The sequence below is a fragment of the Lineus longissimus genome, chromosome 10 (assembly GCF_910592395.1).
Source record: "Lineus longissimus chromosome 10, tnLinLong1.2, whole genome shotgun sequence".
Taxonomy (NCBI): domain Eukaryota; kingdom Metazoa; phylum Nemertea; class Pilidiophora; order Heteronemertea; family Lineidae; genus Lineus; species Lineus longissimus.
The window spans coordinates 13,965,039-13,987,909 of record NC_088317.1 but is presented as its reverse complement, the minus strand read 5'-3'; the positions used below and the strand labels follow the sequence as shown (position 1 = coordinate 13,987,909).

At 39.2% G+C, this 22,871-nt stretch overlaps 2 protein-coding genes and 1 long non-coding RNA gene across 3 annotated transcripts; 1 reads left to right on the top strand and 2 right to left on the bottom strand.

The window, feature by feature from the left end:
• Positions 1-584: 584 nt before the first annotated feature.
• LOC135494919 (P2X purinoceptor 7-like) lies at positions 585-2,359 on the bottom strand. The gene is made up of 3 exons (XM_064783254.1): positions 2,103-2,359; positions 1,350-1,586; positions 585-1,068 (listed from the first exon to the last, which is right to left on the bottom strand). The coding sequence occupies exons 1-3, from the start codon at positions 2,348-2,350 to the stop codon at positions 906-908; spliced, it is 648 nt and encodes a 215-aa protein (XP_064639324.1). The 5' UTR covers positions 2,351-2,359; the 3' UTR covers positions 585-905.
• Positions 2,360-13,079: 10,720 nt separating this feature from the next.
• LOC135494364 (uncharacterized) lies at positions 13,080-15,790 on the bottom strand. Its single transcript, XM_064782282.1, has 4 exons — positions 15,667-15,790; positions 14,028-14,125; positions 13,457-13,566; positions 13,080-13,136 (listed from the first exon to the last, which is right to left on the bottom strand). The coding sequence occupies exons 1-4, from the start codon at positions 15,780-15,782 to the stop codon at positions 13,080-13,082; spliced, it is 381 nt and encodes a 126-aa protein (XP_064638352.1). The 5' UTR covers positions 15,783-15,790.
• Positions 15,791-19,730: 3,940 nt separating this feature from the next.
• On the top strand, positions 19,731-21,452 carry LOC135495165 (uncharacterized). The gene is made up of 3 exons (XR_010448531.1): positions 19,731-19,958; positions 20,292-20,412; positions 20,858-21,452. It is a non-coding gene; the product is annotated as an uncharacterized LOC135495165 (long non-coding RNA).
• The last annotated feature ends 1,419 nt before the right edge of the window (positions 21,453-22,871 follow it).

Below are 22,871 nucleotides of genomic sequence, written 5' to 3'. Positions count from 1 at the left end.
TGAATGCGCCGTCTTCGGTTGCGGCAAGGCTTCTGAGCCCAATGTGAGGAGCCTTCACAAATTTTCCCGACGATCTGCCCACCAAAAATGCTTGGAAACGTTTCGTCAGTCGAACTCGAGCTGCCTGGACAGGGCCGATACAAAGTTCGCAAATTTGCAGCGAACATTTCAGGGAAACTTGCTTCAACAACTATATGGCATGGAGTATAAAATGTGTCTGCAAACTAGATATGAGGGGAGGGTAATGCATTTCTCCTTACTGCTCCTTACTGCCCCTCACCCCCGCCCCCAACCCCCACCACCCAGGACCAAAAGGTTAAATAGACCTATTGACCTGACAATTTGAATTTTCTTACAGGCTAGCACTCGCAGCTCTCCATTTAACGAAAACAGTAATAGGTCACTTGCTAGTACAACCAAGACTGGGCATGAGACATGCACAATAACCTTTCCAAAGTAAAAAAACAGGAAGGGCGGCTACAGCATTCAAAGGAAGAAAGTGCAAGACACATATGGTAATGGTAAATATGCCGCAATCAGTCTGAAAATGAGAAGGCAAAAATATAAGACAAAATTAACATCTGTTGAAAAAATTAACCTTTGTTCAATAATCTATATACCGGTAAAGCTGATGACTATTTACAATATTTAACATAACCCTGCAGGAATGGACGAATAAAATAAGTTGGTCAATTTACTTCAGGTTATGTTATGTCTCTGATGAAAACACTATGATGACGTTATCAATGACCCAGCCAAGTTCTCCACTGAAGTTGATGAAATAGAGGTGCCACCACCACTGTCCTCACAATTTATACGCCCAACCAAGGAAGAGGCCATTGCGAAATACTACAGGCGTTTCAATGTCCCAGAGCAAGGTAAGAGAGTTTCAAATCGAACAATGTTCAATCCTCGCCAGCAAGCTTGAAACCCTTGTAGCAAGCTGTAGACGGGAATGCTTCACGAATTTTGATCATCATGCAGGACGGGATCACCACCCTGACCTCCCTTCCAAGGTAATCCCAGCACCACCTGACGAATTGGCGGTATGCCACAAAGCGATATTTCCTGAAAATATAAAGAAACATACTTTGTAATGCATGGAGATCAGGAAATACTATTACAATTATATTCACTAATTGCTGTCTAGTAGTAGGGCTTCAACTATGTATCAATCATTACATGGATAACATAAATTAGGCAGAACCTTTTCTTGTGTTTCAGGAAGATTGCCTGAGACTGGACTGGGAGAGTAAGGGCAAACCTGGGAATGGGATTGGTAAAGTTGCCAGCATGTGATTGGTAAAGTGAGTCATACAGAACTGACTGTTAAAAAAGAATCAACTCACTCATTAGCTGGCCCTTTGATTTTGATGGACCCATACCGCTGTTTGTAGGCCATTGCCGCTACCTCCAGTGTCCAAATGTTGTAGCAAATCCCTTCCAAACCTGGGTGGTCGGTAACACACCCTAAATGGGCCCCTGCCAAAGCTGGATCGTCAAGCTTTGCCTGCACCTGCTTCACCCCACAGCAGCACACACACTCTCTGGCTGTTTCCATTATGGCACAGTTGCCACACTGACACCTGAAAATAAGTGAAATATGATAACATTCATTGTGACAATTGATAAACCAAAAAAATCAAATATTATCAGTGTTAATGGTAAACCTCAACGTGTCTTGTTTTTCATTTGACCTGTTGATCTATTGCGCATACCGCTAGCTTATAGTACTACTTGACTATACTTCTATAGTCTTGCCTGCTAGCCATGGATGGTCTGCATGGTTAGCAATTCCCCTTCAGGCTTCATCAATGTGATTTTTGTGATGTGATAAATCACTTAACACATGATGTGACATGGTAATAAGATACGACATGTACAATGATGTAGATGTAGGCTATATGTACAATGATGCAGATGTAGGCCTATACATATTTCTTCTCCTAGGCCCTACACAATATCATGAAAATTGAGGCCTAGGCCTAGGTGTTACTGTTGATAAAACTCGCAGAAACCAGGCATCATCAGCTTGCTGCTCTATTTCACCCGAAAAAGAAAACTATGTCAGACAGGCACAGATCATTTCACTAATCACGCACCAGGAACTCAAATCTTCGAGCTTTTTTGCATCCTCCAACTCATCTTCTTCTGCCTCCATCATAGCCTGCTCGTCGCTATCACACACTGGCTCGAACATGTAAGGATATAATCCAAAAACAGGTGCGATGCCATATCCATCCACATCACTTTCCTCATCAGAGAAATCCCCATCAAACATGTCAGAGGAATCGTTCGATGACAATGAAGATGATGAAGAAGAAGATGAAAGTTCGTGAGAGTCCGCCATGTTCGTTTATGTTTTGGCGGGGAGCTCCCAAGGATTTCCTTTTGTGACGTCATCAGTGAATTCCTGGGGAAGTGGGAAATGAAAGTTTTTTCGAGGGCGCGCTTTTCAAAAAACACTTTTAGGAAAAAATTGGCGATTGAAATGAATTTATTTTGTTTTATTATTTTAAGATTATGACTTAAAAGAGATACATGTAAAAGTAAAAAAAAACACGTCCTTTGGCCAATTCCTTTAAAGTAGTACGCCGTTCGTAATTACTGGTGGTCACGGAAAATAGAAAAGCAGATATACACAATGCAGTAGAGCAGTTATTATGCATACGAATTTGTTGAAACTTTGTTTTTATAGTCTTTGTATATCTGTCTACAGCATATTGTTGAAATTTATATTCAGTACACAAATTATTTACACAATTTGAAATTTTCAGATTCAGTTACAAAATTTCAAATATTTAACGAACGGCGCAGACCTCCAAAAATCCACCTCGACAGGTTCACCTCAAAAAGTTCACCTCCGAACCTCTCACCGATTTTACCCGATTTTACCCGATTTTATGCCGAAATTAGTCATCTTCAGAAAGCTTCAACTTGAGCCAATTTGTCTAAATTGATAACAAAACTCGAAAGCTTCCCACTCTGAAATATTTTGACAACCAATTATTCTATCAGTTTGGTATTAGCAAGTTTATCAGATTACCTTTAACCCTGTTTTGAAAGCACAAGCCAAGGTTTAGGCCCTTCATTACCAGATACCTAATATTGTTAACTTCCCTGATTAAAGTTATAAAACACATCTGAATCTTATCTCCGTGATATTGAGTGCTCGCTAACATTGCTGTGTTTCAAAATTGACTCCTAGCAGATATTCTATCGTAAATCATAGACAACGTAACACCCCGTACAGTAGTGGAGACGATCCACGAAGAACCTTGTTTTTTTTAAACGGATCGGTTCTCTATTTAGGGCAAAATCCTGCAGATTGCAACTGTTATCGTAGATAATCGTAGTTCGGTCCAGTTCTGAACCGAATTGGCGATGCAAAATCTCGAATGGGGTTCTGGGTGATTCACAGTCTTCCATCAAGGAGAAGCTAAGACACACTTCATGATATCAGAAGATAGTGAAAATACCGGGTGCAAAGGTGGAGTGGGTTTTCGTGTCCTTTCTGCACGCGATGGCTCTGTACGGATTCTGGACTTGGTATGCTCCCCGTCCATGCGTACGCGGGTTGCACGGAAAGAATTCGTAAGGGTAATCGACATTCATGCCATACTGTTCAGCAGTAGGAATCTTTTTCCCACGAAAGATTGCATCGAGCTTCTGCAGAATTATTTCGATAAGTTCTCTGTAAGTGAACGTTAACGCTAGTTCCGACCGCAGTGTTTAAAATAATTGCCTTCGCCAGTATTGGCACCTTTTGCTGGAGTATTGCGAGTTTTAACGAATATCGGGAGTCGGTCAAGTCGACCTTGCCCTTCGGTATGTCCCGCAATACTTTTGCCGCGTCTCTGTCCCTCATGAGCTGAAATGTACCACACAACGAAGAAGAACAGCTGAGCGCTTTCAGTAAAGAACGTGCACCTGGAAAGCACACTAGACCCATTTCTTTAACCCAGTCGTATAGTTCTTGGGATACTTCACTAAGTTTCGCTAAAATCATTTCGTGAAAATCATTTGTCACGACGGAATCCGAAGCAGGAAACTTGCCCAGCATCTCACGCGTAGCTGGTTTCAACAAAACCCGGTTTTGGAAGCAGGTTCCAGCAATCAAAGCACTGTCTTCGGTAAGGGAGCAGGGTGGTCATTCATTTGATCTTTACGGCAACCCATCATTACAGCATCCATTACCTTAAAGAGTTGACCTGTCGTATCCCTGGCGCACAAATCACACGAAAAGTTATCGTTGGCATCCCAATCTAAGAGACGGACGAAACAGTTGTAAGCCCTTCTCAGTTGATGGTAAGGCGTGTCGAGCGTTATATTCATCCGACTGCGGATATCAATTATAGTCGAACGTCGCGCGGCCTGCAGATGGAACTTCGTCTCAGATGACCTGCACAATATTCCTAGCAGCCACTAGTAGGTGAAAAAGTTTTTATTTTCCAAGTTAAGGAGAAGGTCTTCGTGGCTTTTGTAAAGGACTTTGCAGCAGCCTTCGTCCGATTCAAGTTTTGAAAGACGATTGCCGGTTATTACAGTGTTCTCCTTGTGAATCCTGGCATCCTCCGTGACGATGCATTGTTTCATCTTCATTCCATGTTCGCAGAATTCGCGTCGCGGAATTCCGGTACCATTCTAATCGACCGGTATCGTTCTCTCTCAATTTCATGGTACCTCTTCGTCATAGCAGACTGTCATACGGCCACGGAATTTTATTATCGGGTATGCTGATGAATTCATTTGAGTCGGAAGCTACCTTTTTAGATTTAGATGTACATCACAGTCAACGTTATGTTCTTTAAGTTCATTGAACACATTGATGTGCTTGCAGTCCCTTCTTCTTCAGATTTTGCAATTGTAAGTTCGTTGACCTGCAGCAATGACACCATAGCCACCAGTATCATTTGCAAAAACTGCCGCTACAAATGGCATCTCGCTAACAATTTCCTCGATACTTGAAACCTTGCCAGGACGCTTATCTGAGGAGACATCATCGAACAGGATCTTTGCTGCCTGAGAGTGAACACAGTAAGCCATTAGTTCACGTTCACCGAACACTGACGCCGATTCCTTCAGTGAAGACCGTAAACTTTCGACGCGGGAACGCTGCTCGGAAGACTCTCTACAAGTGCAGATGTAAAGTTCTTGGTTCGTTCCTTCCTTATGTCAAGAAATGTTTTCCGGTACAAGAGAATCCATTCGTTGCTGAGCAATCCATTCAGATTGTAAACTTACTTGTCGAAGAAGTTCAGACGACCTGGAATTACACAAATAAGTATATTTTGACTAAACGTCAATTTATCTCCAATCGATATCATGCACAAATTTGTTTACTTTCAGAACTTAACTTTTAATTTCGCCAACATACGGGTCATTTGTCTGATTTTTCGGTTGTTTCTGATATTGGGAAACCGCATTTTCTCCTCTGAAATAGAGATTTATCCCAACTGATTGCAAACTTTCTTTTCGATAACAATAAAAATCGCACTCATTGAATATGTTATCTTCACCTTCATCCTTTTTATATTGTTTATTTTGTTTCTCAGGGCCGTCAGCTTATAGCGAAACATAAAGTTATAATCATTTTCTTACTCCTTGGAAACTAACATAATCATCAGTTCAAATATAAGAAAGTAAGGAAAATGGGTCTGACGCCCCTGTTATTGACCTACTAATAACATCATTGATTGCTATCCAAACGACGAAGTCGCTGTTTCTGGTATTAGGAAGGTGTTGGGGCTGTTGTGTGCTTAGTAATTTCAATGGGCGCAAGTGGTAAACCTAAGTTTTGGCATTCCTCTCCCTAAGAAACGAAAACAGTCCAAAACCTTCGTATTATGAAAACAAAATGAAAATACTTTTAGTATTCGGCCGATTTATATCAAACATTTACTGATTTTGTGAATTTGCCTCATCATAAAGGGGCGATTATTTTTGATAGGCATAAAGGCTTCACAACATTATCTTAAGGTAATCCATCGACAAACCTCATGTAACTTCATCCACTTGGGCGAAGTCACTAAAATTTCAATTGGAGCTAAAAATACATGTATCTGAACCGCAAAATATTTTTCGCAAGTTCTAATAATGTTTGTTTATGGAAGAACTTGCTTAAAACATTTATTAGTTGTAAAAGTGTAAAATTTGCCTCTTTTAGGCTGACTCTCTTAAAGGTGATAACCTGAAATATGCTGGGCATTAGATATTCTAATTTTTCATAAAAGTTGCTTCTCAGCTGTGGATCGTTACTTCATAAATTTGATTAGAATGTTAGGAAATGTTGTAAGTTGTTTACCAATAGTCCTAACACAAAGCCATGCTGGGCAAGGGAGGTCGTCGGTAGCTGCTTTAAGCTGCCAACTTTAGCACCGGAGAAGATGGAAAAGGACGACCTACGAATCTCGGTCCGCAAACACGTTATTGCATCCCAAAGGAATGGTATGCATTATTTTCTTTTTGGGAAGAAACTAGATGTTTGACCAAAACAGAGATGTCGGGCAGAATGTTCAATACATGTAAGTAAGTAAGTAAGTAAAGTAAGTGAAATTTTATTGTTCGATCTTACAATAGGAAAATGCAATATAAAAAAATACACATAGGCCTACACAGCACAGGACAACACACATATAAAACTGGTGAAATTGGAAATGGGTTAGAACGGTAATAGACAGAGCGTAGGCTACTGGTATGATGATATGATTATATGACAATGATATTGATAATGATAATTAGGCGGGAATCGATTTGTCCTAGTATTGGAATTAGTGTTTTCTTTTATCGAGACATTTTGTAATAAAGTTGATAACACATTTACAGATTTCAGTATCACCTTGGTTGTATGACATAAGGAAAAAGAACTTTTGCTCATTATCAAGAGCCTGGAAAGATGTGAAATAATCTAGGATCGAAAACAAATCAATTCTTTCCTGATCATACAAAGAACATTCCAGCAGCAGATGCTTTTCATCTTCTACTTTGTTACACTAGCAGTTCAAACAGAATCTCTTCTCAACTGGCTTTTTAGGTTTGCGTGTACCAGTACATTTTCACTCTTTTCCATTTATATATCATTTCGGTGTCGTGCAGAGGAGACATCTGTCTTGCAGTTATTATAGCAACTCGAACTCAATTTTGTCACTTGTTATTTTTGTTCCTTACCGGTGTTAATTAATTGCTTAGCATAATCGGATTGTAGCCTATAATTTGAATTGTGATAAGTGATTCCGAAATTACGAACCTTAACAATATATTTAGCTCCAGGAATTAAGTGAGGGAAAGGGCTTGATAAACGAATTTTTTGGCAGTCTGCATGCATTCTGTCCAACTTGGCGAAAATAATGGCAAAGATCAGTACAGTATATTTTCTGGAAGGGAAACACATGTTGCTTGAATTGCTAGCCCAGTCACATTGATATGATTATATATCATTCATCGCTGTGATGAAAATACTAATATATGAATAGATCTTAACCAAAATCACGGACTTGAAGCATTCGAGAAATTGATAGATTTAAAGTTTCTGGGGTTGATTCGGGCATGTTGCCGTTATTATGGTTACCAAGTCTAAACCTTGCTATTCACACATTGCTTCTGAAATTTGTTACTTCCTTGACTGGTCCAGGAGGGGTCAATCTCAGGGGTAATTCAATATTTTGAGGAAAACACCGAATCATGCAATTCTGTTTGGATGGTTGAGGGTATAAAATGGGAGGGATTTCGGGAAGTGGGAATATCAACCCTCGGCTGTGAAAGGACACAAAATACCTTTCCGATGTTCCCATTTCCTGATACCGAATTATAAGTTTTTCAATCATCCAAAAAAGTAGGTTGGGATTTTCCTATTGAATGCTGTCAGTTGAGCTGTGTCTTTTAGGTTGAGATTGTCCTATTAAATACTGTCGGTTTAGCAGTGTGTTTTCGTCGTCGTCGTCATCAAAGCATACAACACAAATTATAGAATTCCATGTATGTCTTATGCGTCATATCATTTTCAAACACAATAGGATTACAAGGCATTACAATTGTGTCCTTTATAGGATAATGAAGACCTATTATCACCAGCTGAGGAGAGTGACGGTTATGAGAAGAGCATCGAGAAGAGCACCGAGCCGCAGACAAAACCTATAATGGTCAACAGCATTCATATACAGTTTTTTTCTCTTTTCCTTTTTAGCACCTCATTAAATGGTTCTAGAGTAGAAAACACCACAATTTGATGGCAAAATATTCAAAAACATAGAAATGTCAAGTCACCAAACTTAGAGAGCCGAATCAGCATTTTCATCAGCAGTTTACACCTTCCGCTGCAATAGCGTGGCCTCTGTTCATGCCAACTCCCCGTCTGAGAATACATGTAGGTTGCTCGCACAAAATTAATTAATCTGAATATTGCCACTAGATGGATTATTCAAATGGCATTTCAATTAACTCTGGCGAAATAAAAAAAAGGGAGTATATAATATCCGATTCAAATTATGTATTAGGTTAACAAGTAAACGATTACAAGACATTGCGTTTTGGGAACCATGGCTACACGATTCGGGAATCGATTTGTCAATCCAAAACCATCGGTCTTGGATCGATCAAAGCTTCCATAAGCGGAAACAATACGAATCGGGTATCCCGCAAACCACACGACTTGAAATCTGACTATCATACTTCAGTTGAGAGCACCTGGAATACAAGTCACTAAGTACACAATAGGGTACTATGTACTTTATAGAAGATAAAGTCGAATAGTGATAAAAAAATCAGGCAAAAGGTGCCTCGCACCAGACATACAAGAAGGTGTAGTCATTTTGCACGCTGACACTTGATAGACTGACCGCACCGGTTTTCGACGTTTTTTTTGTTTTTTGTTCTTCTTTTTGTTAAGAATGCACTTTCCCAAGCTTTATGTTCAAATAGCCCAAATAATTCGCTTTTTGAAATGTAGGGAAGATAATCATAGACTCTAAACGGGGTCATTCCTATGGCATTTAGGGATATGGGATTAGGTCAGGCTTTGGCGAGGGCTATGCTGTCTGAAAATAGCCAATTCAATAGAAGTTAATGTCAGGAATTGTCCAACCATGCCACTGATCGATCACAGGACGAAATGTGATTTTTAAGCATGCATAAAGCTGACGTAAAGGTGCCTGAAATGTAACCTTCCAACGCCTTTAAGTTGCTTAAAGATTGAATTTTAAGTCACCTTTAAGCAGTGCGTAAAGGTGCTTTATGGCCCCTTCCTTTCAGCAGCTTTAATGGCCACGTAAATGCCACTTAAAGCCAACTTAATGACGCCTGAAATAAACCTTTCACAACCTTTAAAGCTTGGTAAAGGTTGAATTTAAGTCATATTTAAGCAGTCCGTAATGATGCTTTATTGTGGTTCCTACATTTCAGCATCTTTAAGGGTCTAGTAAATTACCCTTAAATACACATTTCAGACTCCTTTATGGGTACTTTTCATGACCTTTAACCATTATGCATTTAGGCAAGCGATGCCTTTAAGCATAATGTAAATAAATGTAAAGGCAACCATGTCAAAATTTTAGGCAGTTTTGACAAGGCATGATTAGAATACTGTTCTGCCAAAGGACACTTGAGTCACATCCTTTAATGACTGAATTCATAGTTATTACAGAAAATGAAGACTAAATTTCAAAATTAGAAAATATTTATTTCTCTTGCAATATAAAATCATACAAAAATATAGTTTTGAGATACCTGAGAAGCAAAGATGTATAAAGTAGACTCTAGCCTAAAATCTACAAAGTGACAAATATAGGGTACATGAAAACAAACACATTTTTATAACTCCATGGACAATCTCAAAAATAATGTCGTTTTGAGTATCATCCATAGGGGCCATACTGGTATGTACGCATCAGGGGTACGGAAAATCAGTGTCAAAATGCGTACTCTAATGTACTTGCTGTACATTATTTTGTATCTACTCATGCGTACAGGGGGGCAAAAACGGGGAAAATGTGCATACATGTACATACTAAAGTATGGCCGCATATCATGATGCAATGTGACAACTTGGGCACTTTGCCTGGTGTTATTTTCTACCCATGATTAATTTCACTAGACACATAAACAACAGATCGACAACTATATATATAGCTTGCAGCAGATAGGGAGATGACAGTATGAGTATCATTGCTCCATATATGCACTGCAAGTCAGATCGATTTTACCATACATTGCCAAATGTCTTTATCATCATGATCACAATATTTATATATATGTACTGTACATGCAAATTGAAGTTTACAAAAATCAAAATACCACAATACACGTCCGGTCAGCTGATGAATTACAGTAAAACTCACATTTAAACCAATTCAAAATACAGCAGTTTCAATCTTGACTACACAAGTGGATTGCAATCTACAAAAATGTAGAATTTCTATGTTAATGTATATTATAATGCATTGTCATTAAAATAATATGTGCATGACTATATCAGAGATAAAAGTGGCTCATCACACAAAATTGACAGAACAATTTTGAGTGATGATGGACACCACAATGATGTACGGCGCAGCACCCTGCAGCTGCCCCTCTAAAAATGCTCCCGGTTTTTTTTCAAACATTTTCTATTTTGTACAGAAGGGCGACTCCCCTATCTTTTGTCTCAGGTTACCCTGCCGTTGCTCATGTCCTGGGGACATTGTGCTCACCTGGGAATCATTAAATTGCAGATGAAATGACATATGGAGGTTAAATTGACTTTTAGATATGAAAAAATGTGGCACGTCAATGACACTTTTTAGAGTTTGACTTCTGCAAGTGCAACTTGATAAACTAGGTCACAATTGACCTAAATTGGGTCAACTTGTATAGATCCCATTAGGAGTCTCCATATAAAATTTGAAGAATCTCAGACAAAAGTGAATATATCAACTTTAAGTGGAATTTTATAGTTTGACCTTTCTGACCTTGGAAACTAAGCCAAGGTTAAAATGTTACAAGCTCTATGTCAATCTTGATCATATCAATCAATAATTCACCTTTGAAGATAACAAAGTGAAGGTTTCTTGATATAACTGACATTGAGTGTTATGCCATGACCCGACCTATTTACACCTGAAAAGTACGTCACATTGACCTGAATTTTTGTAAATATGTACAGATGCCCAATAGGTGTCTACATATCAAATTTGAAGGGTCTCGGATAATTAATGACAAAACGTGCTACCTTCGCTGAAATTTTAGAGTTTGACCTCTGTGACCTTCAAAAGTAGGTCAAATCAGAAACCCGCACATTATGTCATGTAGTCTCATCAGAAGTATTGACAGTAACAATTTCATTGTTCTAGCTATCAGCGTTAATGAGTTATTGACAAAATAAGGTTTTCCAAGATGGCTGCCTGGAGCCCAAAAAAGTTGGTCACATTGACCTACTTTTTTGGTCAACATGTAGAGATGCTAAATAAGTGTCTACATACCAAATTTAGAGTCTACAACAAGTGATGACGAAACGTGCCACCTGCGGTGAAATTAAAGAGTTTGACCTCTGTAACCTTGAAAAGTAGGTCAAATCAAAAACTTGGGTATTATGTCATGTAGTCTCTTCAGAGGTATCCACAGAAAAAAATTCAAGATCCTAGCTATCAGCATTCATGAGATATTGACAAAATAAGGTTTTCAAAGATGGCCGCCTGGAGCCCAGAAAGTACGCCAAATTGCAATGATTTTCGGTATGTCAGGTCATGCTCTCATAAGACATCCACACACCAAGTTTCAACCTCCTAGACTCAATGGTGAGCAAACGTGCCACCATTGTTGACGGACGCCGGACGGACAGACAGACGGACCAACCGACGGACAAGACGTGACGACATAAGCTCACCCAGGTGAGCTAAAAAACCCTACCCTAAGTTTCTTGAAGAAACACTACTCTAGCCTAAAATCTACAAAGTCACAAAATATAAAAATATAACATGAAACAAACACATTTTTATAACTCCAATGGCAATAGACGTATGGACCATCTCAAAAATAGTGCCGTTTGAGTATCATCCATATGATATGATGCAATGTGACGTACAATTTGGGCACTAATTATATGTATGCAAATTGAAGTATGTATTGGAAGTTTACAAATTGAAATACCACATACATGTCCAGCTGATGAATTACTACGGTAAAACTCACATTCAAACTTAACAGTACAGCAGTTTCAATTTTGACTACAATCTACAAAAATGTAGACTTTCAATGTTAATGAGCTTCATTCCGTCGCACAAATATAAAATATTTTTCCAACAAACTTAATAATAGAATAATTACAGTGGGTACTCGATTAACTGCTCTTTCCTAGAATTTACTAAGTCAAGATGAGTGAGGTCTAGAAGAGGGGCTAGGCCTTGGAAATAAGCCCGGTTTACCATTTTTAACAAGTGAAGCATTCGGCCTTCATGTAACAGACAATCATCAGGTTCATGGAATCAGGGTCCGTTACAACTTTTTCATGGTTCCTACTTTACTAGGGCATCAACACTTTCCAATACAGACAAATGAGCCTTTTCTCAAATGACATACGGAAAATAAAATAACATGAAACATACGTCGCTACTTATTGAAAAGTCGTGACTATTGGGAAATGTCCTTCTTTATAATTATATAACCCGTTGCGGTCCTAAAATGCAAAATTTAATGAGGAAATCCTGGGGTCAGTCAATCATGCCACAAAACCAGCAAATTAAGTACCCACTGTATATTACATATGAATAGTACGCCACACCAAAGCATAAGTGATTACTGCTGCTCGAGGTTGGTTGGTCGTTCCTCGGCCGAACGCACAGTCCAGCTTAGCGCATGAGCAGCTGCAGGAGCTGGCCGATTTGAATAAATCCTGTCCCGCACTCTTGTTGTCATCATCTTGGTTTGTCTTGATGAACGTGACTCATCACAGATTTTGCGTAACTTCTTTTTTATGCTGCGCATTTTCTTCGATTCCCACTTCAGGCGTTTGACAACAAAAACATTGGTTTCAATCCCAGTCTTATCACTTATCTCAACGTCACTTTCTTCGGAACTCATAAATTCGGGGGCCATGATTCCTTCTGCTTTCCTCATGCGTCTTCATCCCAACCACTCACTTGCAAAGCTCTTTCGAGTTGTTCACACTTCTGCAAAATACAAGGGAAAACACACCAAAATTGCATGCAATACTTTCACTTTCTAGTGCAACGGGTGTACTGTACACTCCAGCAGGGCATTGTGCACTCTGCATCATCAATTTGCATAACTAACCTCCGAGATGCAAGATGTACTGCAACAATCTAAGACAAATAGAATTTCAACAAGCTACCAAGCAGCCTGCAGATTGGACCATATTTAGCAACTGTCCACCAATGATACAAGTAGTAATTTTCTGTGTACGCTTAATCAATCCAGCATGGGATCAGACATTTCAAAAACGGCTGGCAGTCAATCAAAAAATACTAACCTCTCTAAGACGTATTTGCCGGCGGCACTTAATCTTATGGGCATTGTCTATCCCCTTCGATTGACGTTTATGTTGATCTCTCAGGCTTCTGAAGTAGATCCTTAATGCCTCTGTAACGATAATCGTATCAATTACAAAGGAGCAACAATGGAACTTTTTGCAGGTGGCGGCAAAGGGCAAATGTAATTAAATTTGTAATGAATAGTAAAATATATAGCCAGGACTTGCAAAAGTAGCCTCTTGCACCTTATCTCGCATCATCATGTCACCAACAACACTCAAATCTTTTCAACGTCAGGCATTTCTATTCTAGCAATAATCGCCTGGCAAGATATTCAAAATCAAAGTGATTTAACTGAACTACATGTACATGTACAAAAAACAGGAATTGCCTGGTTGTGAGAATATTGTTTTTGAGAAGGACCAGCAGTGGGTACATGTAGTTGTCTTGTTTCACAGTTGTTTCTAGAAGACTGAATCACAACTGTAGCATTCACAAACGTGAAACTGTATTTTTTTGAAGAACTTTTCTGCTTACTCATGTTACTGGTGTTGCAATACAAAAACCTACCTTCAATATGCAAATGTGGAAAGTCGCCTTTCCCACTGACATCAATCACAGCCTTGATGATGCGCTGGGTGACGTCCTTGTTGGTGGCAGAATTAAACCTGAGAAAAGAGGCAATTAATTTAAAAAGTAAATGAAATGGCTAGGGGCATTAAAAACAGAGGTTGAATTTTTCCTCGATTCACTCGTTTTGAAACTTTCTCACAAAAATTTCAGGGTTTACAGTACCAGTCTCATGTCTGTACTAACACATGTTTTGGCTAATCGTTAGGGGAGTCTATAAAATTAGCCCGGTGTCCGTCGTCGTATCCTGTGGCACGTTTCTTAACCGCTGGTGCTATGATGAACTCGAAACTTTGTACACGTTATGCCCTAGGTCACATGACCTCTGTGACAGTGAATTTTGGTCAGATCCGATTCTTAATGCATTATCATGAACATTTAATTTGGCTAAGGATTGCAATCACTGATCTGACATTAATTGGAGTTTGTGTGATGACATTAAAATAAATGTTAAACTTAGTGCACTGTTCTGGTAGGGATATAATTGCTTTGACCACACATTGGTGAGATAAAACCAATGAAATTACACACAGTTTTGAAACATTCTAATAACTGTGGATCTGCATTGTGCACAGGTGAAAAACATATTTTGAATTGAATCAAAGGGTATTAGTATTGCTGAAAAGTATTTGATCCCAACATGGGATGGTACTTACACTGTACCTAATACTACTGAAATAAATCTTTGATTGAGGCCCAGTCGCCTTGAATCATATCATCAGTGGATCTGATTCATCAAAGGATTGAAGTGAATGTTGAAAAAAATATCAACGAAGAACACACTGCGATATGCAACTCTCTTTTTAGCACAGAACCGCACTTAAAGAGTTCACACCGGTTTAGCACAGCACCGCACTTGACCAGTGATCGACGTCACATATGTTAGGATGAATTTGTTGGTATTTATTCAACATTTATTCAACATGCACAGGTGAAAAACATATTTTGAATTGAATCAAAGGGTATTAGTATTGCTGAAAAGTATTTGATCCCAACATGGGATGGTACTTACATTGTACCTAATACTGCTAAAATAAATCTTTGATTGAGGCCCAGTCACCTTGAATCATATCAATCATCAGTGATAACTACAACATGGATCAATTCACCAAAGGATTGAAGTGAATGTTGAAAAAAATATCAACGAAGAACACACTGCGATATGCAACTCTCTTTTTAGCACAGAACCGCACTTAAAGAGTTCACACCGGTTTAGCACAGCACCGCACTTGACCAGTGATCGACGTCACATATGTTAGGATGAATTTGTTGGTATTTATTCAACATCGACATCATTTGTTGCGATTCATTCTCACACACTAGTCCATAGGCTATGCCATTGCCACCATTTGTTAAGATAAATTTTGTTGGTATTCAGCAGGGACTTCACCAGCATCATTCCTAATCCTAATCCTGATAGAATAGAATTACTAAATGAAACAGAAACAAACCGAAAATCAATACATTCATCCCTTTCCTGTATGCCTCAAATCCATTTCAACCAGATGCAAGGCAGTACAACTTGCCCTTGAGTCCGACAAAGTCACATTTTATCAACCATGTCAATCAATGTACTTACATTTCTTCAAAGTTGTAACCATCAAAGTCATCCTTCTTGGCAAGTTCTTTGTAGATGTCTCTGGTCTTCCTCTGGAAAGAAATGGCACAAAATAAGCTTGCTTTTGTAACCACCATGGTAGGGGGTTTAACCGGGCTTTACTTTTCTCATGGACGTCACATCATGGAAACCCATGAGGAATGGATTAGAAGTTCATTGTTTAGAAATTCATTTATTTTATTCCATGGGCATACGTTGTCGTTATGATGTGTATTTTGTGCACTGCACCAAGAAGGAAGCGACCAAAGAACAAGGTCAAGAGGCGCCTCCATGGCCAAGTCCAAACTCCACCAGCCGAGATGCCACAGTATTCAAGAAATCGGCCCAGTAGTTTTTGCGCAGTGACCCAAAAGGGCAGTGTCGGTGACATTTACTTATGAATCCGACTGACTAGGTAGGCAAAATGCTAGGGGGTGTAGGCCTAGGCCTAGTCCTACAAAATGGCCTAACGTCAGAACTCGTAATATCGCCACTTGTGCCTTTTATCGCCATTTACGTCATGACGCTAATTCCCTTCAAAAATTGGCGATCTAATACACAATCTTCTCATGACGTGGCAAAACAATAACTTCCAACGCCTACGTGGACAGTTAAGTGGGGCAATGTTTCCCAGAACGTTTACGAAGACGTCGCGTCACGGTAATGTTTAAATGTAAAATGCGTGGTGACGTTACGACGGCCAACACTATGTTATGGTTATGCAAACGTTGTCCCACTCCCGACCCAAGGGCATGTGGATCTAGGCCTATATAGACAACAATGAATGACAGACAATGCTAGATCATGTACTAGGCCTAGGCCTATATGAGTATATCAGCCAGAGCCTAGGCTAGATCTTAGATCATCATCATGTACTGGTAGGCCCTAGGCTAGATGTAAATTGTAAATTAGTAAAATGTAAACATTCTAACCTGGCAAATTGACGAAATCTGCAGCTTCTGCTTTTGTTTTCGTTTACCGGAACAGCTAGGACTCGGTGTCTTCTCGCTTTGTGCCTGAATTTTCTTGAGCAGTTCAGCGTTCTGTCGCCTTTCTTCCTCCAACAACCCCAATATTTTTCTGTTCTCCTCCCTCTGTTTTTGAGACTCCTCAATGCTTTTCTCGAGGAGGAGAACACACCGGTCATTTATGGATGGAGGTACCACTCTTTCATTAGCCATTTTAGCGTAAAAAAACAAATAAATTGGAGAAATATAAGATAGTAATGGTGTGATGGTTGAAATCGGCGGCAAAATGACACGAGGTGGAAGGTGAAGGTCAAAAATGAAACCTATTTTTATCCTATAAATAATTCCATATCTTATAATCATAGGCCTAATTATAACACCAACCATAAAAAATAGTCTTCTAAATGATAGAATAACAAAAATAAATTGTTTTAAAATTCATAGCATGTGTTTCTCAGAAAAAGCCGTCCCACAATGCACCTCTGCAGTAGTACATCCTGTTTCATGATCAGATGTTCACAAAAATTGTTGGGTGATCATAATTGGTCACACCTCGTCTTCTGTCTCTTTCAGTCCTCTAACTTGACGTTACTGTTTGCTGTCAATTGCTGTGGCAGTGTGCCTCCACCTCCAGACTGATCCACTGCCTGTGAAATTTGATGAAAATTGAAGAAGTCCCAGCTGGTGAAACAAAAGTTGAAACAAAAGGTTGGTCAATTAGCCTACACTTGATATATACTTTGTTCAATGCAGTACAATGTGAATAGTCCCTGCACCTGAGAAAAGCGCGGTTGATTTGATTAAGAAGCCAGATTATTTTGGTGTAAGTATAACTAACAGTCTGTAAGTTACTCTTCTTAAGTGTTTTGATGATAATGATAATTGTGTAATAATTTTTGAAACGGTGGGATATATTTGTAAAATATTACTGGTAGATCATACTGTTTATTTCACAGGAGATGCTACCTGTAGAAATGATGTCTTCAAAGGACTCAAAACATGTACGATCAGATTTAGTGAAAAAAAAGCACAGGAAAGCATTGAAAGAAAAGCTTAAGAAGAAAAAGGCATTGAAAAAACTTAAAGCTGAACAGCACGAGAAAGAGAAAGCTGAGGAAGTGGCTTCTTTAAGGATACAAGTGGTCGATTCAAAGAGAAAGATAAACGGCCTCAGGACGCAGTTGTTGACACGACTGAAGCCACCTCAGTCTTTTAAACAAACCTCAACACCACAGTTGTCAAAAGCAAGCAGAAAAACAATCTTGCTTCCTTCTTGTTCAAACAGAAACAGGTTTTTTGGTTCACTTCCAGTGACAACACAGCTATCCAGCGCAGTTGTGGCTGATGTCCTGCAGGAGAATAATGATCGCGTTTTTCTTGGGGCGGGGACATTTGGGTCAGTGCATCTTGGGAAGATGATCTTTTTGGACACAGTTGTTGCCGTTAAAACTTTAAAAGAAGCGAATGGCTCCAAGCTGATCCAAGAAGCGCAGATCATGCAGTTGTTATGTCAACATCCGTCCTTTCTATTTATTTACGGGATTCTTGACACTAAATCTATTGTGATGGAGTTTGTTGGTACTCATGGTGATTCTACTTATATTTCTGAAACTGTTTACTCAAATATGAAGAATATGAGCATTGATGTAGAGTGCTGGGTCAGTTTCTTTAATGACCTTATGAGCGGTATAGACTTCATGCACAGCAAGAATATTCTCCACAATGATCTGAAAGAAAACAATGTGCTTGTTGCTCGCTATTCTTTTCGGAAGGGAATTTCCCCCAAAATCATTGATTTTGGGAAGGCTACACCTGTGGATAATCCGGTTGTGTATAACGTTGTGCCAGGAAGTCAAGACCAAAAACAACGCAATTTAAGATTCCGGCATTTGGCTCATGAGTTGACGAACGTGCCAAACTCAAAGCAGTGCCCTGCTACTGATGTATATTCATTTGGGAGGATCCTGAAAAGTGTTGGGTATGCACGGGACGTTCAACAATTTCGAGATTTGGCGAAGGAATGTAAAGACTATTTACCATCTGGCAGGCCAACTACAGTGGTTCTTTTGAGAAGACTTGATTCTATATTGAGTGCCATGCTTTTATCAAATTAATGATCAAACAAAATGTACAGCATCCAATGAGCAGTCCTGATCATATGGCAATATCAACACCTACTTCACACGATATTTCGCAAACTAATGGACAAAATTCAATGCGGTTTTCACCATATTATCAGAAATTTTGTTGTTTCATCGCACATTCTAGCAGGAATGTGACTGATTTAGTGATTACATAAGTTTGTTTTTCATTTTGCCATTTAAAAAACCCTTACAAAAAAACTATTTTAAATGGCCGATTGGAGAATGAATAACTGATGCAATCACATCCATACTGGTAATGCATGATTAGAAAACAAAATATCTGATAATGCTGAAAACCGCATTGAATTTTGTCCATTAGTTTGCGAAATATCATATGAAGTAGGTGTTGATATTAATATGATCAGGACTGTACTAAATGTATAATTCTTCCCTCTGTCATCTCAGTTTTAAAGGGGGACTATAGGCAGGAGCAGAGGGGCTTATTTGACCATCTTCAGGTGACAAATATACACAATAAGGCCACAAGGTCATCTCAGATGCAGCACTAAATACATTCCTGGTTCAGGTGTGAATCATTTCGACTTACTGGTGTGAGAGACCCCTACTGGCGACTATGTGCAACTTTAACTTGCCTGCCTAGCTACTGCCTAATTGTCCCTTTAAAACATTCTTTTAAATGTGATCCATTGCTTGATGTCCGTTTTTACATGAACAATGTTGGCCAATTTCCATTCAAATTGGCAACATTAGAAAAGTCTTAGTTCACCCCACATGGTCTGAATTGAATTGAAGCAGTACATGTACCAGTATGCACCATTGCATGTTGCTCAAAGGGGAAATGCAGTGTACACTAAGACTGGTTTGACGAGTCATTGTTGCATTTTGTGGAATCATATTAATGGTGTTGTTAGTTTTCACTCTTCCACATTGCCTGTAAAAAAGGATGTTTTTGCGTTTTACAGAATGGCTTCCAACTCGAAGGATAAACTGTACCATTGTGAAATGTGTGATATGGACTTTAAGAAGAGAACCTTCTCACGTCACAAACTGTTATACTATGATTTCGAAAACAATGCTTGGAAGCATCATGAAGTGTCCCGTTTCAATGCACGTGCTGGCTTCCTGCCCAAACTGACACGACATAGAGCTGCTGGGTACAATCCGTTTGAAGATATAAGCTCATCCTCTGACTCTGACGACTGTAAGTACCATTCATTGCTAGCTGTCAATCATCCTGTCCTTCTAGATTCATTAATTGTTTGAAAACAGGGTCACGTTTCTTGACCAAAACATAGTAGACATCAAGTCAGTTTAGCTGGTGTGTGTCAAGTTACAGTCTTAGAAACTGGTCCTGGACTTTGCCACAAAGTGGCTCAAGCTGAAGACAATTTATCACAGGAACTTCTAATGATGATACAAGGAATGTCTTATTATGCCAATAATCTCAACCAAAGTTTTATCAAAATAGCACAATCGTGACAATGGTCCAAGCATGGCTGTTCCATTTTGGTTAAATGTCCACATTTTTTTTCAGCTGTACATGTATCTGTTGCGTCCCAATTTGAAGATAATGCATTGAATGCAGTTGAAGGTGATGGGCTAGATGATTTGAACAATTAGCTGCAGCAGCAGTTCCAGCAGCTGACCATATTATCGTAAGTTAAACCTCAAGTTTCTACTTGTAGCTCACCTTTCAGGGAGCTTATACTGAACAACACCGTGAGGTATAAGTACTTTACACTGGTGTCTTATTCCATTGTATTCTAGACTTATGTCGCGCTAAATCCATGCAACAGCTGGTTTCAGTTGCTAAAAGCGTTTCACATGTTATCAACATGTTTGCACCCATATCTACAAGGTAGAAACATTTTGACATTGACCTATTTTCCATGGTAACACATAACAGCAATCAAATTCTCCCCAACAGTTAAGTAGAGTCTTGACTTGAGTTCCTGTGCATGTTGACAGAAATAGATTAGTGTGACATACTAATTTTGGCTCTTGATTTGCTTCAACCAATAGTTAATTCCCGTTCCCATTACGAAAACTGAAGATAGCATGCAAGGCAGTAAGCTTAATTGAGATGTTTGTATCTTGTAGGATCATGACGACTTTATGGAATTTGTCAGTGATGAAGATGTTGACGAGGTTTCAAGTACTGCTGGTGAAGACGACCGATGCGAGCAGGACGAAGGTTTATCCGAATCGGAAGACGAGGAAGTCGTGGAGGATTCAGATGAGGAGCTTGAAGATTTCCGAATTCTACCTGCAAATAACACTGGCACGAGAAAATCAAAATGTGAATTTGTGAACACACTATTATTCTATGTTGTATACTTTATTTTATACTGGCAGGCATCTGTAAATGTAAGTGACAATGCGGTTGAATGGCTGTTGCAATTCCACTTCCAGTTGTTCAGTTTCATTGGCTGTAATGTAGATCACCGGTATCTGTCAGAATTCGCTGTTCTTTTCCCAACTAGCATGTATATGTTGCGACAATTAGCAGAGATTGACAGGGATGATTTTACTCGGTATGTTGTATGTCCGAAATGCACAATGCTGTATGCACCTGACAGGTGCACTGAAGTTGTCAGTGGTATTGAAAAGGGGAAACTCTGCAACAACAAGGTATTTGGTGGTAGGGGACAAGGTAAAATTTGTAATTCTCCTCTCGTTAAAAAAGTATTAACAAAGTTGGGTCGGGTGAGATTTTATCCGATTAAGGTATTTTGTTTTAAAAGCATTATCAATGATATTGAACGCATTCTTCAGAGGAATGGAATTCCAGATCTTTGCGATGAATGGAAGAATCATGTTGATTTTAACACCCCGGTAGAAGAAAAGGTATTATCGTGATGTATACGATGGTGCTATATGGAAGGAATTCCAATCATATAATGGTGAGCCATTCTTGTGTAATAGCAGAAACTTGGGACTGATGATGAACATCGATTGGTTCCAACCTTTTGACAATAGGTCAGATTACTCTGTTGGTGCTATATATTTTGTAATAATGAACTTGCCTAGAGATATACGCTTTAAGATGGAAAATGTAATTGTAGCAGGTATAATTCCCGCTCTAGATAAAGAACCTGCATCACTAAAGTATTTCTTTGAACCCATGGTGAGAGAACTTCAGGTACTTTGGAGGGGGGTTAGACTTCAAACCTCATCATCATCCTTTCCACTTTTGTACCGGGCAGCTCTTCTTGCCGTGGTAGCTGATATTCCAGCTGCAAGAAAAGCTTCCGGATTTAAGGGTCATGCGGGTGAAAAGGGTTGCAACAGATGTTACAAAACCTTTCCTGGTGGTTTTGGTGTGAAGAGAGATTATAGTGGCTTTGATAGGCAAACCTGGCCTGTCCGTACGAAAGTTTTGCACAACAGATATGCTCGGTTAGTTAAAAATAGTAAAACTGTCACACAATTCAACAACCTTTCCCGGCAGTATGGTACTTATTACAGCGTTCTCATTGAGCTAGAGTATTTTGATGCTGTGAGGTTCTCTGTGGTAGATGGCATGCACAATTTGTTTTTAGGAACTGCAAAACGTATGTTCAAAAAGTGGGTTGAGGAGGGTTTATTGGACAAAGATAAACTGAGCACTATAGTCGACCGTATCAGTGCAGTCACAGTTCCATCGGATATAGGTAGAGTACCATCCAAAATATCATCAAATTATGGTAGCTATACTGCAGCTGAATGGAAAAACTGGACCACTGTGTTTTCGTTGTATGCTTTACATGACCAACTAGGTGAAACTCATTTTCGTTGCTGGGAAAAATTTGTACTTGCATGTAAATTATTGTCAGGACCAACAGTTTCACACCGTGAAATCTTAAAGGCTGACCTCCTTCTTCTTAATTTTTGTAAGAAGGTGCAAGAACTTTATGGTACTGAATTCATCACACCAAATATGCATCTTCATTGTCATCTTAAGGAGTGTTTAGTAGATTTTGGTCCAATGCCGTCTTTCTGGTGTTTTCCTTTTGAGAGATACAATGGGTACCTCGGAAACTTTACTCACAATAACAGGTGTGTAGAAATCCAATTCATGAGAAAGATTAATGTGCTTCGATGCACACAAGGTGTTCAGTTACCCAACATGGCC